We start from the raw sequence: 14,641 nt of genomic DNA on the forward strand, positions 1-14,641 counted from the left end.
AATTAAACCCATTATCCAAAACTTAAAAAAAAAAAAAAAAAAAAAAACTTACCCAGCTAAATAGTCTATCCCAAAATATAAAATTTTAAAATTATATTTAATATAGTAAAATATAAATACTTTTTAATGTGTTTGAAAAATTTTATTTTAGCATTTTTTAGTACCATCGAACAAATCCATTGACACAAATACTGCATGGGAGAAAATTGAGTTATTTGGACCCGAAGGATTGATCGGACGAACTACTAATTTTTGGATACGAGATATCCATCCTAATCGCTATGGACACATTTGCCCAATTGATATGTTTGAAGGGATCAATATTGAACTTATCGGATCCTTAGCAATTCATGCTAGGATTGGTCATTGGAGGTCTCTAAAAAGTTCATTTTATAAAATCTTTGATAAAAAAAGTTATTTATTTTTTAAAAAATATATTTTTAAAAAGCTATTTATGTTGCAAATTAAATATAAACGGATCAAATCGAGCCCAAATTTACATTTTCTAAATTGACTCAAACTTGAACAAAAATAAAAAAATTTATTTTTTGAATCAAACCGAACTCAAACTTAAAAAATTAATTTAAATACCTTCCATAACCCCAATTCAAACTTAACTCGGTCCATAAGCACCCCAAATTTTTACATATCACACCATTAGCTAGGTATCTACTGCTTTTTTTCTTTTTGGGCCGAATCGGTTTAGGAACTAGTAGGAGCCGCCGCCGCCACCGACCCGCCTAAGCAAAACACAAAAGCCCCCGTGATCACCACTCTTTCTCGTCGAATTCCAGTTATTTCAGAGCTAAAATACGAAATAGAAAGGGAATGGGTCACAACAAGCCCCGGCGTTTCAAAACCCATAACTCTCATCGGGGACAGTCTAGCAGAAACCATCAATTCCAAAGGTTCTGTTTTGTTTTTCTTTTTCAATTTCACTTTTAAACCAATCTAATTTCAAAATCAATCTTCTAAACTTTTATTTTTCCTTTATTGCTGTACTTTTCCAGGGAAGATGAATCTCTCCCACATGATCAACGTACTAATTCCATAACCATATCTTCATTTACTTCAATTGTTTTGTTTGGATATATCATGTGTTTGATGTTTTGCCACTGTTAATTGCTTTTTTTCTATTTTCCTTCTCCATGCAGCTCCCGAAGAGGAACCCAATGTTCCTAAAGTTCAACTTGCTATGTGGGTTTGTATTTTTCTCCTACTTCTTTTTTTGGTTAAATGTTATTGAAATTAATTTTTTTGGCTAGCTTTAATGGAAGTTTTTATGTTTTCGTAGAATTTGTGATAGGGAACTTTTGTTTGATCAGAATGTGTTTGATAACTCATATTATCTATTAACAGGAAATTTTCAGAAACAAGTTTTGAACGGGACTAATCAATTTAAATGCAGAACATGTTGCAGTTTTATATTTGAACTGTTTTTTTCCACTAAAGAAGGGATATTTAAATTACTCCTTTTAATTTTTATTTAGAACTATCCAAAATAATAATAATAAATTAGGTTAATAAGGTTTAAATCGTGAAATGAATAGTTTCTCATTATTAAATATTTACAGCTACAAATAGTGTAATTATATTGAGTACTTAATTTTCAGTAATATACTAAACAATTTTTATAAAACAATTTTGATACTTAAATTTTAACACTTAACTTTTCAGTTTATTAAACACACTTAAAATTTTCAGTTTATCAAAGAACATCTTATTCTTTAATATATATATATATTTTTTTTTTTGAAAAATGCCTTTTCCTTAAAAAGTGGCTTCTATGGATTGATGACTTCAAGCATATTGCTATCACAATGGTAATTGCCAGCAATGCCAAGTCATTGTCTTCTTTAGCTTTGCTTATTATTTTGAATTCGTGATCAAATCGTTCTTAAAATGGTGTTTGACAGTTGGCCTTTTGATTTTCTTTTTCTTTAATAATTGCTTGCATGGATTACCCTTATTGTTTTCTTCTTGTTGACTCAGGATTTTGGACAGTGTGATGCAAAAAGGTGCACTGGGCGCAAACTTGCAAGATTTGGGTTGTTGAAAGAAAGTATCTACTAGACTAAATTTCCCTGAAATTTAATTTTGTTATGCATGTTTGAATTTATCTTATTTATGTCACATCAAATGTGCTTTGTGCTCTGTAGACATTACAGTGCATGGCTTGTTTTGTAGTTGTTTTGCATGAGAAATGTGTCATTGTGTTGGATTCAAGACAAATTTGCGCACCATACCTAAGGTTGGAATAAGTAAGAGTGAAAGATAACTAAGAGACTTATGGGTGGAAATTGGGTATGAATAGCCTGCCAATGGGTGTCTGGTGGCAGTAAATCTTCTATTTTGAAATAAGATATGCAGAGTTTTACATGCAGAGAAGAGAGAGTGAAATTCCTAGAAAACTTCTATGGGCTTTTAGAAAGGTAAAATGGAAAAGTTAACATTGAATTTTTGAAGTTGGCTCTTGGTTCCTGGTATTAATAACGACTACTGTTTAGCATAGTCATCTGATACAAATAGATTCTGCCCTCATAAGCAATCACAAACTTAAGTTTTAGGAAATTGAAACTTCAGCTTTCACTTCCAGGGGCTTGGAAATTGGTTCTAATATTCATAAATTGTCTTGTTGAGTTTAGGATCTTGCATTATTAGCCAGTCAAATGATTTGTCAATGGTCGATTTAGAGAATGGTAGTAACTTGTGAGTGCAATTAGTTTACGTAAGATCAATCAATTGATTCAGTCATTTTGACCTTATGGTCATATTCACTTTCTACTAATCTGGAGCAATAAATGATTTCATGCAGGATTTGCGTGTAAATAGTGGTTTTGGCGGCATTGTTTTAAGGTACTTTCAATAAATCTTCTTTTTGTTTTGGGGAAAGGATGATTTGAACTCCCTTCTTTTAGTTAGCAGCATACATGCACCTATTATCGGGCCAAATGCTCAGGATGCCACGTTGAACAACTTTGACATTTGCTTTTCCTAAGTTGATGGTGTTACTCATCATCATAGAATATCACCCGATATTTGTTCTTTTGTACAAATATATTCTCATGGCTGATATGAAAATCATTCATGCATCTAAGAAAACTCCTGAGTCCAAACTAATGTTGAGAAGCAAGCTGCGAGAACCTCTTCTTCTAATTTTACCTAACAGTTTTTGCAAGCTTGTATTATCTGCTTTTTCATCCTTTGCTTCGACTTTAATAATTTTTTAATTATCTGTTTTGAACCTCTGCTGGGCAGTCCTGTTGGTAGTCAATGTGTCTCAAAAGAAGATTACAACTTAATAAAGAGGAAAGGGTTAGCTGTTGTGGATTGCTCATGGGCTCGTCTTAGTGATGTACCCTTTGTGAAGCTGCGGTGTGGTGCTCCTCGCTTGTGTATGAATATAAACTTTTCAAGTGTTTCCCATGTGAATGAACCTTCTGCGCATTTTGTCTAACATATTTGGGCATTTGGCTTCTTTTTTTTTTTTTTTTTTTTTGCCTCAACAATCTATTAGTACTTGCTTTATCCACAATTCCTCCTATAATGTCTTTCACAAATTATTGCTAGTACACAATTGTTACGCATAATGATTAAAGATGCATATGATGTCTTCACTGCTAAATTCATCAGATTTTAGTCTTTCAGTCAACATGTTGCAAACTTTTTCTTATCTCGTAGCATAATCATGACCACCTTGTGGATGATTTCAACAGTTACAAGCCCCCGGTGATATATATTCTTATCATATCAGTCCAACAAGCCAGGAGTTCTTCCGTCCTTTATTTTTATATTGAATTGTATGATTCAAATAGGCTGCCTTTATATTTGACGTGTATGCAACTTTGATGTCATTGTTGTTGCATCATTTTGAAATTTCAGTCCTTAAGATGCTTGATGATGTTTTAATAGCAGTAATATCCGGGATGCTAGTAATAGTACCTGTATGTTTTCTTCCAGTTTGATTTCAATTATGTTTGGCCCAGATGTGATACTTTCTCTCGACTTTTTATGAAATCAGATGACAGGTGTTTTTTTTTTTTGTTTTTTTTTTGTGTGTGTGTGTGGCATATTACAGTTATTACTTGTAAATGAACTCAATTACACTCCACTTACATCATATATGATGAAAAAAATTTAAATGACAATTCGAAAGTAAAACTTTTTCTTCCTACTCTTCTTGTTGTATACTTCTATATTCATCTTAATCGACTTTATACATAGAACATCTAAGTGAAAGCATATTTGCATATTGTTTGGCATATGTACATCCCCATATCCTCGTTAAGAGTGATTCATATTTTACAGGTTTTCCATAATTTTGTCCTGTTTTACAAATTTGATAAATTTCTTGGAATTGCAGTGCCATGGCTAGTGGCTGCAAACCCAGTAAATTATGGTCGACCATGTGAGCTATCATGCGTAGAAGCATTATCTGCTGCTTTACTAATATGGTACTTATTTCCCTAATCAACATATTTTTTCACAATCTAGCAGTTGTTTGGCTGAATTGAGGATATGGTTTCAATCATGTTTCTTTTTCTTCTGTATGGTACGTCACTCAGAGTCTGATATGTTAACTGAGTAAGTCTTCTGGGTTTTTGTTCCTTTGTGATGTTTCAACAGTGGGGAAGAGGAAACCGCAAATTTGCTGTTAGGCAAGTTCAAATGGGGTCATGCCTTCCTGTCCCTTAACAGGTACCTTATTATTATTGTTTTTCTAGTACAAAAAGTTTTAAATTGGTTGAAAGGTATGATCCATGTTCAAGTGGGGAAACATTCTTATTGGATTGGTGTAGGGAACTTTTGAAGGCATATTCTGAATGTGAAAATAGTGCTGACATCATATCAGTCCAAAATTCTTGGCTTTCACAACAAAGGCAAGTCCCTAAGGTTCCACCAGATGCAGCAGAAGGTGCGTCCAATGATTCAGAAGATGAGGAGGGTTCTTCCAATGATTCTGAAGATGGGCTACCTCCTCTAGAAAGGAATATGAACCATTTGAGTTTGCAGGAAAGTGATGATGAAAGTGAGTAAGTAGGATCCAGCAATAGTTTCATTCACAAGTAAGCACCATTAGTAAGTAGAAAGAAGGAAATATGTTATGGGGCCGTTTCTTATATGCTGCACATCTCTTACCCTGATTCCTTCAGACTTTCATTTCCTATAGGTGAAATGAAATATTAAATCTAATGTAGGTAGAAAATGGTTTTTCCTACTTCACAAGGATTACTATTTGACTGTTTTGTATCTGTTCGGAGGGAGGTGGGGTTGACTGGGCTTAACAGATATTACTTTCTAATTGCTTAACATCTTATTTCAATGTTTCAAAAGATTATAAATTTATTTCTCGGTTTGATCAAACGACCTGGGTGAGTAGATTGGGTTTTGAGCTTATACTGTAGTAATTGAAAATTTGTAGTAAAGATCCCTTATTATAAAAAAGGTAAATGTCATTTTATTTGACTCATTGTTAAGTTTTTCTTTTAAATTTTGGTTAGCGAGTTCAAAGTAACAATTTGGTGATTAGCATGATGGATCAATACTCATTAATAAGAAGAATATACTTTAGATTTAAGTAAATTCGACTGTCAGTTTTGGAGATCAGAGTAGAAAGATATTTAGGTTTTGGTTTGGAGGTGAAAGATATATGAATTTTGGTTTATAGGACTGTAACGTTTTAAAGTTGTTTTATATAAAAAAAAAAGAACAGTAAAAGAGAAAGGGAATGAGAGTTGCGAATTGATGTATGTGGTGTTAATATAAGTGGTCATACAATAGTGGTTTTAACAGTTTGACGATTTAGATTGAAAATTTTAAATAGTTTAATAATTATTTTGTAATTTCACTGCTAAGATTATTGTTGAGTTGGAATTTGATATATTCCTAATTAATGCTTACCAAATAGATTAAAAAATCATATATGTATGATTTATGTTTCATATTTAAGAATTAATTGTCAGTAAAAGAAAGGAGAAGTGGTAGTTGTTGGTTGAAAAGTAAATGGCACTTCCCACCTAGTGTTGCTTATAACTTCATATAAGTTTCATAATTAAAACTTAATTAATCATTGCCCCTTATAGTAATAAGATGGTGTAGTATATTATCGTCTCTCTCTTCTCCTTGAAGCTTCCACCGTTGTTATTACGTTAAAAAATTAGGTAAAAATATAGGCTGGAAATATGAGTTTGAGTAAAAAAATGAGGCCCGTTTAGAAAACAGGCCGGACTTCGGGTAAAACTTTTTTGGCTTGAGCTCGGCCCGGCTCGGCCTGAATTATATATTAAATATATATTTTTTATTTTTAATCATATATATTATATATATTTAATATGGGTCGGGCCGGGTTCGGGCTTAGCAATTTTCTTTTAGGTCGAGTTTGGACAAAATTTTAGGCCCATATTTCGGGCCGGTCTGGGCTCAGGCCTAGAAAATGGGCTTAAAATTATGTTTGGGCCGGGCCGAGTTCGGGCCAGGCCTAGAAAAAATTTTGGCCCGCGTCCTAGGCCAGGCCCGGCCTGAAATATGGGCCTGAAATTTTATCCAAGCCCAGCCCAAGAAAAAATTCCTAAGCCCGAGCCCGGCCCATTTTTTTAATAAAACCAAAAATTTATTTTAAAATAAAAAAGTATTTTAAAATTAAAAAATAAAAAATATAAATATTTATTATATATTCAATCTGGGCCCGGGCCAAAAAATTGGTGCCCGAGGCCCAATCTGTTTTCTAAACGGGCCTCGTTTTTTTGCTCAAACCCATATTTTGGGAGGGCCGTCGGGCCGGGCCGGGCCGCCTAGCCCATGATCACCTAGTAGATATATATATAAAATTATGAGTTCGGAAAAAAATTTAAATTGAAGAGAACACCTTTTGCTTTTTATCATTTTACTAAATTTATATCAGAAAGAAATTGAAGTAAAATAGAGGTTGTGATAATTAACATTTAAAAATAATTATAATTCAATTCACTATTATTAGTTAAAAGTTTGTGATAATTTTAAAATAGAGATATTAATTCTTTAGAACTCTAAGCATAACATATAGGAAAATTTTGCAATTATAATTATAATTACTAATTAAAATTTCGATATAAAAACAAGTTGCACTAAATTTTTTATTATAAAATTTGTGATTAATGTAAAATTGAGTTATTAATTGAATAGAATTTTAAGCCTTAATTATTATTAGAGTTAATTATGTTAATTAGTTATTATTTTTAATATTGCTATTTGCTTTAATTACATAAAGTAAAATTATATTGTATGTTGAACATGTTAAAATGTTTTAAATATGATTTGAATTTTTTATTATAATATTTGAATTAATGGGTTAATATATTTTAATTATATTCAAATTTTATGCTAATTACTACAATTAAAATATCATATTTAAAAATTAACAAAATATTTTTATGTGTATTAAACACATAAAATTACATTCAATATATGTTTCATTAGAAGCCGTTATTACAAAATTTCAAGTACAAAATATACAAATCCAAATAATGAACACTAAAATTAATTATTATAAAACTAGAGCAGATCGATAATCAAAATAATAATTGAACTTATTGATGCGGAAATCCCGGATCTAGACACAAGAGAAACACAAATTAGAAATAAAACGAGAATAAATAAAATTAGTTAAATAATAATAATAATAATAATAATAATAATAATAATAATAAAAGGATAGATTTGCCCTATAGAACCCTTGGTTAACTTGTAACCAAAAATGCCAATGATTGAGCGGCTCCCTACGAAACCCCTAGAAGAAGAATCTCTAGAAACACCGATGAACGGGAAAGAAATTTGAATATTTGTAACTCTGAAATACCCTCAAAAGTAACAAACTCCAAACTAAATAGCAAGAGAAGAATCACTCTACTCTCAAAAATTTGCCTCACACAAATTTGGAAGAAAACAAATACTCTCTTTTTATTCCCCACCCCCCAATGTGTAGAAAGCAAGCCTATTTATAGGCAAATTACAAGAGTATTTGAATCCTAATAAAACTCTTTAAAATTATCTAAGAAAATAAATAAATAATAACCTAAATAAAATTACTTAACTCATAAGTGATGTGTCCCAACCAATGAGAATTAAGTAAATAATAATAATAATAAGATACATAAAATATTAATCCACCAATTTATGGGCTTTCACTATTCCAAGATTGGTCCAGTGAATTGCATTCCCGTATTTGTCAACGTCACGAACATGATGAATTAAATTTGTAGCAACAAAGTCTTGGACAAAAGCATTCATCTTTGATTTTAATTGTCGTGCCTTGCTTCGAGTGATTGGACCACTAGGAAAAGCAACCCCTTGAGTGTCACCTCATTGGCTCGTATCATTCTCCCCCTCTTCAAGAAGATTCGTCCTCGAATCTGAACCTACATCAAATTCAAAATGAGAAAGATCAGAAACATTGAAAGTAGCACTAACACTATACTCACCAGAAAGATCAATGCGATAAGCATTGTCATTTATTTTCTCGAGTACTTGGAATGGTCCATCTCCTCGTGCATCAAGTTTATTCTTTCTTTTAGAAGGAAATCGTTCCTTCCTTATATGCACCCATACCCAATCTCCAGGTTCAAACAAGACTTGCTTTCGCCATTTATTAGCTCGATGTGCATTTGACTCATTCTTTTTCTCAATGGCTTTATGAGCCTTCTCATGGATCTCTTTCACTAAATCAACTTTCCTTTCACCATCTAAATTAGCAATCTCATTCAAAGGTAAAGGAAGCAAATCTAAAACAGTAAGTGGATTAAAGCCATATACAATCTCAAAAGGAGTAAAACCTGTGGAAGAATGAACAGAACGATTATAAGCAAACTCAACATAGGGTATCTATTCTTCCCAAGATTTAACATTCTTACCTATTATGGCTCTAAGCAAAGATCCCAAAAATCGATTTACCACCTCGGTTTGACCATCAATTTGAGGGTGGCATGTAGTAGAGTAAAGTAGTTTAGTACCTAACTTACCCCATAACACCTTCCAAAAGTGACTAAGAAATTTTGCATCTCTATCGGAAACGACAGTCCTTGGGATTCCATGTAATCTCACAACTTCACGGAAAAATAGATCGACAACATGGGTTGCATCATCAGTCTTATGGCATGGAATGAAATGAGCCATTTTAGAAAATCGATCCATAACCACAAAGATGCTATCTCATCCACGCTTTGTCCTTGGTAAACCTATTACAAAATCCATTGAAATGTCAGTCCAAGGTGAACTAGGAACAGGAAGATGAGTATATAGACCATGAGGCATCACAATGGATTTAGCTTGTTTACAAGTAATGCAAGTAGAGGAAATTTTCTCAACAAGTTGTCACATGTTAGGCCAATAAAAATGCTCATGTAAAACATCATAAATCTTAGTGACTCCAAAATGACCCATAAGACCACCACTATGAGCCTCTCGAACCAACAATTCTCGCATTGAACACTTTAGTAAGCATAGTCTATTATTTCGAAAAAGATAGCCATCCTACTTATAAAATTTATGAAATGCACCATGTTCACATGCGTCATAAATGCTTGCAAAATCAGAATCAGTGGCATATAAATCTTTGAGATACTAAAACCTAATAACTTAGTATGCAAAGTACTAAGTAAAGTGTACCTCCTTGATAGAGCATCAGCCACAATATTATCTTTACTTTTCTTATACCTTATAACATAAGGAAAAGATTCAATGAATTCAACCCACCTCGCATGTCGCTTGTTCAACTTACTTTGTCCCTTTAAGTGCTTAAGTGATTCATGGTCAATGTGAATCACAAACTCCTTTGGTAAAAGGTAATGTTGCCAAACTTCTAATGCCCTTACCAAGGCATACAACTCTTTATCATAGGTCTAATAGTTCAAATGTTCTCCACCAAGTTTCTCACTAAAGTAGGCTAGTGGTTTACTATCTTGCATGAGGACGGCACATATACCTACACCAGAAGCATCACATTCAATCTCAAAGGTCTTTTCAAAATTAGGTAAAACAAGAATAGGAGCATTACACAATTTATCTTTAAGTTCATTAAATGCTAATTCTTACTTATCTGTCCAATGAAAAGATACATCCTTTTTAATAAGTGCAGTCAAAGGCGAAGCAATTGTGGAAAAGTTACGAACAAATCTGTGGTAGAAACCGATTAACCCAAGGAAAGACCTTACCTTAGAAACAGTTTTAGGGATAGGCCATTCTTTAATTGTCTTTACCTTCTCCTCATCCACATAGATTCCTGTAGAACTTATCACAAAACCCCAAAAAACAAGCTTATCCATACAAAAGGTGCATTTTTCAAGATTAGCGAAGAGTCGTTCATGCCTTAACACATCCAATACTAATGTAACATGCCCAACATGATCATTCAAAGTTTTGCTATAAATCAGTATGTCATCAAAATACATAACGACAAATTTTCCTAAAAAAGGTCTAAGTATGTGGTTCATTAATCTCATGAATGTGCTAGGAGCATTAGTTAAGCCAAATGGCATGACTAACCACTCATACAGGCCATACTTAGTCTTAAAAACAGTTTTCCATTCATCACCTTGTTTCATTCTTATTTGATGGTAACCACTTCTTAAGTCAATTTTAGAGAAAATGCATGCACCATTAAGCTCATCCAACATATCATCTAATCGAGGAATTGGATATCGATACTTTACCGTAATCTTATTGACAACACGCCAATCAACACACATTCTCCAAGAACCATCTTTTTTTGAGACGAGAAGTACATGGACCGCACAAGGGCTTAGACTCTCACGAATCAACCCTTTCTTTAAGAGATCTTCAACTTGCCTTTGCAACTCCTTAGTTTCTTCAAGATTGCTTCGATAGACTGGTCTATTCGGAATACTTGAACCAGGCACAAAGTCAATTTGATGTTCAATCCCTCGTAAAGGAGGTAATCCCTTAGGCATTTCAGAAGGAAATACATCCTCAAAATCCTGCAAAAGATCAACAAAACAACTAGGCAAATGTGTATTAGGGTTAGTCAAAACAAAGTTTTCCCTAAACCTAATAATTACAAATGTTTGTTTTGTACAAAGAGCAAATTTGATATCTCAAACCTAGCGAATAAACTCACTCTCTCATCTCGTGACTTGTGTGTGCAATCACTCACCAATGTTGGGCCTTTAAGTTGGCTTTTAACACTAAGGGCCTCTTTACTCTCAAATTTTTTAATGATTTTACCTCACTTCCTTACCCATCTCACTAGCAAGTTTGAGTTGATCATTGTATACTTCTTGAGGAGGAAGTGGAGCCAAAGTAAACTTCTTTCCAAGGAACACAAAGGTATATTGGTTAAGGAAACTATCATGATTTACTCGTCGATCAAACTGCCATGGCCGTCCAAGTAATATGTGCCCAGCTTGCATTGGAACAACATCACACAAAACTTTATCAGAGTATCTACCAATGGAAAATGAAACTAAGCATTGTTTAGATACTTTTACCTCCCCACTATCATTCAGCCATTGCAAGCGGTATGGCCTTGGATGCTTCACATAAGGTAGGCCAAGTTTCTCAACAAGGGAAGAACTCACCACATTGGTGCAACTTCCACTATCGATGATCAATGAACTAGGTTGTCCACCAATCAAACATCTCGTGTGAAAAATGTTATCTCTTTGTTCGCGCTCTTCCTCTTTAAACTGGACATTTAAAGCCCTTCGAGCAACAAGTACTTTTTCACCATACTCCAAGTATTCTTCATACTCATCATGAGTATGCACATCATCAGCATCTTCCAAAGGAGGCATTTCATCTTCGTTATCAGACTCAAAATCAACCTCGCCATTTTCTCGAATCACCAATGACTTTTTATTAGGGCATTCTCGAGCATAGTGACCCCTTCCTTGGCATTTGAAGTAGGTAATATCTTTTGGCTACTTAATGGCACTAGGAGAAGTAGAAGAAGAAAATGGAGCTCGATTAGTAGAAGTAGAACCTTTAAATGAATTAGGCATACCTCTATCTTTGGAGTAAGTTCTAGGCTCATTTGGCTTGAACCGTGCATCTCTCCCATTCCAAAATCTATCATCTTATTTTTGCCAATTTCCTCTCCAAGCAAGATTAGAAACTGAACTAGCACCCCTCGGTGTCCATTTCTTTCGTAATTGCTTTTCAATGGTGAGTGCGGTTTGAAGCATCTCTTCAACATCCATGTAGTGTTGTAACTCAACTCGATTTGCAATCTCAGGCTTTAGGCCGGCAAGGAATCTAGCCATAGTCACCTCAGCCTCTTCAACAAGATTGGCTCTAATCTGAATAGTCTCCATCTTTTTGTAGTAGTCATCCACAGATCTATCTCCTTGAACAAGAAGTTTGAGTCTTTGATGGAGTTCTTGATAATAGTATGGTGGAACAAACCGTTTTCGTAAAATGCGCTTCATTTCAACCCAAGTAGTAACAAGTTGCTCTCTATAAAGAATCCTGATTTTACATAATTGATTCCACCATGTTAGTGCATAATCAATGAACTCAGCGACAACGTATGTTACCTTTTTCTCATCAGAGTAATTGTAACAAGCAAAGACTGCTTCCATCTTTTCCTCCCAATCAAGGTAAGCATCAGGATCATTCTTCCTTGAGAAAGAAGGAAATTTTGGTTTGCGGGTGTCATTGTTTCATTCCAACCTTTCTCTGGGTACATACTCGGACTCAAAGTCATCATCAAAAACATGGTCCTCCCTTCGTTTAAAAGTTCGATCTCGCGAATTTGATCGGCTTATAAAGGCTTCGTTCAACTTTTTGTAATTATCGGCAATGTATCTCTCTTGAGTTGTAAGTTTTGTATCAAGATACTCCCTTTGCTCTTGTAACATCTGGGTCATGCGATGTTCGAATTGAGTTTGCAACTTTTTCATCTCTTTTGTAACAACTCGACCAAAGGATCGTTCTCTCTTTTTTGCTCATCCTCTTCATTTTTACTAGTTTGGGATCTAGTGAGCGACATGGTATCTGTGAAAGATCAAACAAACAGGAACAAGAAATAAAAAATAATAACCTCACTCGTTAGCTCTCAAAAGAATAACTCTATGAATGATTCAAAACTTGTAAATATGTTTGGAGAAGGTTACTAATCAAGATCAAATAACGGAGGTGCAAACTTCAAAGAAACAATGAAGACCCTAATTGCTCTAAGAGGCCAATAAACTTGACGAGGCAATTTGTAATGGAGGCTACACAGATGAAGGAATTGTGCGTGCCTTTAATATCTGCTAACACAAGAAGAAACAAAGTGTTAGAAAGCATAAGAGAAACAAAAAAACATAGACCTGCAACGATCCCTAACTCTAGAGTCAAAGAAAAGCTTTAATAAGAAGAACACTTAAAAAAACTCTACCCAATTTTTTTTAAAAAGAAAACAAAAATCGGAAACGTTTGGTGTCTTAAGATTTTCAAAAATTGAAGCTTTAATTATACTTGAGTCAAGCAATGAAGAAGGAAAAGAAATTCAATTTTGGGAAAAATAAAATAAAAATAATAACAATAATAGGAAAAGAAGAAACCTATGTATGAAAGGTAGGCAACTTTTTTTTTACGGTTTTTTTTGCGCTTTTTGCTTTTTTTTAAAGAATAAGAGGAGAAAAAAAGAATCGACGAAACCGATGAGAAGTGTTTTTGGTATTTTGACTCGTTTCAGATATGATTTTAGCTTCAAAAATAACACCAAATGGCCTGAAACTGATACCAACTGATGCGGAAATCCCGAATCTAGACACAAGAGAAACACAAATTAAAAATAAAACGAGAATAAATAAAATTAGTTAAATAATAATAATAATAATAATAATAATAATAATAATAATAATAATAATAATAATAATAAAAGGATAGATTTGCCCTATGGAACCCTTGATTAACTTGTAACCAAAAACGCCAATGATTGAGCGGCTCCCTACGAAACCCCTAGAAGAAGAACCTCTAGAAACACCGATGAACGAGAAAGAAATTTAAATATTTGTAACTCCGAAATACCCTCGAAAGTAACAAACTCCAAACTAAATAGCAAGAGAAGAATCACTCTACTCTAAAAAATTTGACTCACAAAAATTTAGAAGAAAACAAATACTCTCTTTTTATTCCCCACCCCCCAATGTGTAGAAAGCAAGCCTATTTATAGGCAAATTACAAGAGTAATTGAATCCTAATAAAACTCTTTCAAATTATCTAAGAAAATAAATAAATAATAACCTAAATAAAATTACTTAACTCATAAGTGATGTGTCCCAACCAATGAGAATTAAGTAAATAATAATAATAAGATACATAAAAGATTAATCCACCAATTTATGGGCTTTCACTATTCCAAGATTGGTCCAGTGAATTGCATTTCTGTATTTGTCAACGTCACGAACATGATGAATTAAATTTGTAGCAACAAAGTCTTGGACAAAAGCATTCATCTTTGATTTTAATTATCGTGCCTTGCTTCGAGTGATTGGACCACTAGGAAAAACAACCCCTTGAGTGTCACCTCCTTGACTCGTATCACTTATATTAGAATAAATCTTGACATGGCCCACATAAGGTGGAATTTAAACTACACGGAATATTTACATATAGTAAAATTCAAATTATACAATAATAATGTAAATAATTTTCTAATTTTGGG

At 33.4% G+C, this 14,641-nt stretch overlaps 1 protein-coding gene across 1 annotated transcript; it reads left to right on the top strand.

Annotated features, from left to right (window-relative positions):
- The first annotated feature begins 634 nt into the window (after positions 1-634).
- Positions 635-5,364, top strand: LOC105787853 (uncharacterized). The gene is made up of 9 exons (XM_012614421.2): positions 635-908; positions 1,011-1,039; positions 1,155-1,201; positions 1,993-2,058; positions 2,816-2,856; positions 3,259-3,395; positions 4,364-4,454; positions 4,627-4,698; positions 4,800-5,364. The coding sequence occupies exons 1-9, from the start codon at positions 829-831 to the stop codon at positions 5,035-5,037; spliced, it is 801 nt and encodes a 266-aa protein (XP_012469875.1). The 5' UTR covers positions 635-828; the 3' UTR covers positions 5,038-5,364.
- The last annotated feature ends 9,277 nt before the right edge of the window (positions 5,365-14,641 follow it).

The sequence above is a fragment of the Gossypium raimondii genome, chromosome 2 (genome assembly GCF_025698545.1).
Source record: "Gossypium raimondii isolate GPD5lz chromosome 2, ASM2569854v1, whole genome shotgun sequence".
Classification (NCBI taxonomy): Eukaryota; Viridiplantae; Streptophyta; class Magnoliopsida; order Malvales; family Malvaceae; genus Gossypium; species Gossypium raimondii.

Excerpts from the sequence above, each read along its gene's own strand:
- LOC105787853 (XM_012614421.2), top strand. The coding sequence starts at position 829 with ATGGGTCACAACAAGCCCCGGCGTTTCAAAACCCATAACTCTCATCGG. Across the intron at positions 1,040-1,154 it reads ATCTCTCCCACATGATCAAC|CTCCCGAAGAGGAACCCAAT; the intron begins GTACTAATTCCA and ends TTCTCCATGCAG. Across the intron at positions 3,396-4,363 it reads GTGTGGTGCTCCTCGCTTGT|TGCCATGGCTAGTGGCTGCA; the intron begins GTATGAATATAA and ends TTGGAATTGCAG.